The sequence below is a fragment of the Colobus angolensis genome, unplaced genomic scaffold (assembly GCF_000951035.1).
Source record: "Colobus angolensis palliatus isolate OR3802 unplaced genomic scaffold, Cang.pa_1.0 Scaffold565, whole genome shotgun sequence".
Lineage (NCBI taxonomy): Eukaryota > Metazoa > Chordata > Mammalia > Primates > Cercopithecidae > Colobus > Colobus angolensis.
In genome coordinates this window covers 50,501-55,092 of record NW_012119210.1, presented here as the reverse complement: position 1 = coordinate 55,092, position 4,592 = coordinate 50,501, and the positions used below count along the sequence as shown (strand labels likewise).

The 4,592-nt window shown below is 54.9% G+C and overlaps 1 protein-coding gene and 1 pseudogene across 1 annotated transcript in view; one reads left to right on the top strand and one right to left on the bottom strand.

The window, feature by feature from the left end:
• The window catches only part of SLC35E4 (solute carrier family 35, member E4), a gene marked incomplete at its 5' end in the record, with an annotated part of 12,438 nt that extends 10,190 nt beyond the window's left edge, over window positions 1-2,248 (top strand). Inside the window, one exon of the mRNA XM_011961697.1 lies at window positions 951-2,248. Coding sequence (XP_011817087.1) covers window positions 951-1,384 — 434 coding nt within the window. The remainder of the gene's footprint in view (window positions 1-950) is intronic.
• The window catches only part of LOC105525902, a 15,002-nt pseudogene continuing 12,437 nt past the window's right edge, over window positions 2,028-4,592 (bottom strand).

The window sequence follows — 4,592 nt, the reverse complement described above, 5'->3', positions numbered from 1 at the left end:
CCCCTGAAGATTTATTTTTATATTTTAGAGACAGGGTCTTGCTCTGGTCACTGAGGTAGACTGCAGTAGCATCACCATAGCTCACTATAGCCTTCCTCTGGGCTCAGGTGATCCTCCTGCCTCAGCTTCTCAAAGTGCTGGGATTACAGACACAAGCCACTGCACCTAGTCGATTTTTTGTGTGTTTTTTTGAGACAGGGTCTCACTCTGTTGCCCAGGCTGGAGTGCAGTGGTGTGATCTTGGCTCACTGCAACCTCTACCTCCTGAGCTCAAGATCCTCCTGCCTCAGCCTCCTGAGTAGCTGGGACTACAGGCACGTGCCACCACTCCCGGCTAATATTTGTACTGTGTAGAGATGGGGTTTTATCACGTTGCCCGGGCGGGTCTCAGACTCCTGGACTCAAGTGATCCGCCCTCCCAAAGTGCTGGGATTACAGGCATGAGCCACCACACCCGGCCTTTGTAATTTTTTTTCAGCCATTAGTCTTCATGCTTATTGATCATTTAGATATCCCAAGCAGATCATTGTTTCAGCTCGTGGGAGGCGGTTTGAAGTGGCTGATAACAGACTTATTTATTTTAGTTTAGTTTTTTATATTTACTGAGCATTTCCCATTTAAGAGCTTTATGTATGCTGTCTTTTAAAATGTTTACAACAACCGCATGATTAGGTCTGATTATTACCCAACTCTCCGGGTGAGGAAACTCAGGCTTACAGAGGTTAAGTGCCTCTCATGAGCCCGGGTCACAGCTAGTCAGGGGTGGACACAGGACACGAACCCAGGTGGTCTGACTCCAACTCTTGATGGTCACGTTTCAGATCAAGAGCCACTCGCCCTGCCTGAGGGGCCCGGGTAGACTTCTTAGCGGATCGGCCATAGGGGTCATAGTGGGGTGGCTGGAGGGGGTTGTGTTCCTCTGGGTGCTCATGGTGGTTGTCCTGTTGCAGGTGCCCTGCTGCAGGAGGACAGGCTGGATGCGGTGACCCTGCTCTACGCCACCTCACTGCCCAGCTTCTGCCTGCTGGCAGGTGCAGCCCTGGTGCTGGAGGCTGGCGTCACACCACCGCCCGCTGCTGGTGACTCTCGCCTCTGGGCCTGCATCCTGCTCAGCTGCCTCCTGTCTGTTCTCTATAACCTGGCCAGCTTCTCCCTGCTGGCCCTCACCTCTGCCCTCACCGTCCACGTCCTGGGCAACCTCACCGTAGTGGGCAACCTCGTCCTGTCCCGGCTCTTGTTTGGCAGCCGCCTCAGTGCCCTCAGCTACATGGGCATCGCCCTCACTCTTTCAGGAATGTTCCTTTACCACAACTGTGAGTTTGTGGCCTCCTGGGCTGCCCGTCGGGGGCTGTGGCGGAGGGACCAGCTCAGCAAGGGTCTTTGAGACCTAGGGGATCTCAGGAGCCACCTGGGATGGCCCTGGCCTGAATCCAACCCTCAGCCATGGCCATAGGAAGAATGGAAAACAGGGCTGGGCATGGTGGCTCACGCCTATAACCCCAGCACTTCCAGAGGCCGAGATGGGTGGGTCATCTGAGACCAGGAGTTTGAGACCAGCCTGGCTAACATGGCAAAACCTCGTCTCTACTAAAAATATAAAAATTAGCTGGGCATGGTGGCACGTGCCTATAGTCCCAGCTACATGGGAGGCTGAGGTGGGAGGATCACTTGAGTCCTGGAGATCAAGGCTGCAGTGAGCCAAGATCGCATGCCACTGCCCTCCAGCCTGGGAGACAGAGCGAGACCCTGTCTCAAAAAAAAAAAAAAAAAAAAAAGTGGAGAACAGGCAGTGACCTCTGTTGGGGGCCATGGCAGGGAGGGGAGCTTTCTGGAAGGGCTGGCTTGGAGGTTGGAATGGGGACTCCCAGGGAGACCTGCCTCCCATCCCTGCCTGCCTCACCCCTGCCACAGACTCTGCCCACCACTGGATGGTGGGTCCAAGCCTGGCACAGTCCCTGTGCTTGTCAGAGTCATTATGATTAATATCAACTACGATGCCAAAAATTGCTGGGCAGACTCTGAAGACCTCAACGTGTTACGATGACGCTGGTGATGATTCTTGGCGGTTCCACAATCCTCCCTCTTGGAGGGGAGGCAGCTAGGAGGCCCAGCAGGGGGGCTTCTATGCCGCTGGGCTCCCCTAGGGAGTTGGGGTAGCCTATGCCAACTGCAGGCAGCTGCTGTGGCCTCACCCCTGGGCCCCCCAATTTTGGGTCATCCATCCTCAAATACACTATTTTTGCTTGTATGCCTGTGTCATTTGTTGGGGGTACAGAGGGGATATAGGGAGAGTGGTAGGCTTCCCACACAGAAACTAGGACATCCTCCCTTACCCTTACCCATCGCGGTCTGTCTGGTCCCCCACCCCGAGCCCAGTGCCATTCCCTCAAATCCCTCCACTGGCCAGGCCATCATTGCCCATCTTCTGGACAGTGGCAGTGGCCTCCCCCTTACTCTGCCCTGGCCCCTCTACTCCATCTTACACACAGCCCCCTTCACCCAGAGGGATCTCACTAAAACATGCACATTCTGATGCTCCTCACTGCCCTTCGGACAAAGTCAGAATTTCCTACCCCAGAGCCCTAGTCCCTCAGGACGTGGCACCTGCAGCCTCACCCAGCTCATCTCCCTTCCCCTGGGCTCTGTCTTCTAGCCTCACTGACTTCTTTTGGTTCCCTGTGACACCAGCCCTGCTCAATGAAGCCTTTGCACATGCTGTTCCCTCTGTTCAGTCCCCCATTCCTACAACAACCTCCTCCCTTCTCATGGCGTAAACCCTTGCCTGGAGGAGAAAACCCAAACATGCAACTCTTTTTAAAAAGAGAAATCCAGGCCTGGCGCCTTGGCTCACATCTGTAATCCCAGCACTTTGGAAGGCCAAGGTGGGCAGATCACCTGACGTCAGGGGTTCGAGACCAGCCTGGCCAACATGTTGAAACCCCATCTGTACTGAAAATACAAAAAATTCGCCGGGCCTGCTGGCACGTGCCTGAGGCAAGAGAAATGCTGGAACCCAGGAGATGGAGGTTGCAGTGAGCCAAGATCGCGCCATTGCACTCCAGCTTGGCCAACAAGACCGAAACTCCGTATCAAAAAAACAGAAAAGAAAAAAAGAAGAAGAAAAGAAAAATCCAGTCGCTTGAGGCCACGAGTTGGAGGCTGCAGTGCACTATGATCATGCCACTGCACTCCAGCCTGGGTGACAGAGCAAGACCATATCTCTTTGAAAAAAAAAAAAAAAAGAATGGCTGATGAGGGTCTTGACAAGGGACTATGCTCAGGAGGCTTGCAGGGGTGCAGGGAGCAGGGCTCCCATGTAGGGGACCTAAGACAGGAGTCCCAACCCCCAGAGCTCCCTGACCCGCCAGCCAGTGTCAGCTTTGTTATTTACCTCTGAGCCTTTCCTTGGCACTTGTAACACTTAACTCTCCCCACCCAGCTACCTCTCCTGGAGACCACCTGTTAAAGATGATAAGGACCCAGGCTGGAGTGAGAACACCTGGGACCTAATCCTGCTCTGCCCACCTGACTGGGAGCCTCCCCTCCCTAGGCCTCAGCTTCCAGATCTGCAAAATGGAACTGATGATCCCCTTGGAGAGGGTTTGAATGAGAAGCGCTAGGCAGGGCCAGGAGTGAGGAAGGAGGTGAAGGCACCAACTGGCTCTGCTTCTGTCTTGGGGTAGTCACCCAACCTTTCTGGAAACCATCTGCAAAATGTTTCCCATTTGTGTGAGGAGCAGGAGCTAGACCAGGCTGGGGCTGTGGTCTGGGGAGACTGAGATTCAGGGAGGAATCATTCAGATTCAGTAACCAGAATTCGTAAGGGACCACAGTGCCAGCCAGTGCTAGGCAGGGCTGAGTTAAGGGCCAGCCCACTGCGGGGTGGGAGGTAGGGGGTTGGGGGGGGCGGTTAGAGAAGGCCTAGGAGGACCGGTATGGGGTTTCCTGGCCCCTGGCTCCGCCCAGGCTGCCTTACAGAAGGGGAAGTGGGCCTGGGCTGAGTCACTCATCACCCACCCTCTGACTCAGAGATGCCGCTGGCCCAGCCCAGTCTCTGAGCAGCTTGGATACCTCTGGCCTCCACTCTCAGGCTTTGCCAGGCAGGATGGAGGGATGGATGGCTGTGGTCAAATCCTCCTTGGTGACTCAGGACCCTTTCCCATCCAACGGGCACCCACTGCCATAGCAGGGACCTCCCTGTACCACCCTCATTTCTAGGCCTTGTGGGATGCTTAGCTAATGAGTGAGCCTCACGTCAGATTAAAGCCTGCCCCTGGTGGTTGTGGGGACAGGTGATTGGGGTTGTGTGTGACCTGGGAGCTGATTTGTCACCAGATTCAGGACCATTAGACACTGAGGTGATTCCCCCAAGGCCACAGCCAAAGCCATCCCTATCACCCCTCCCAGTAGTGGGCACAGAGAGCACTGGATTGGGAGTCAAAAAGCTTGGGTTTGGCAGGATGTGGTGGCTCACGCCTGTAATTCCAGCACTTTGGGAGGCCGAGGGGGGCGGATCACCTGAAGTCAGGAGTTCAGGACCAGCCTGGCCAACATGGTGAAACCCCATCTGTACTAAAAATACAAAAATTAGC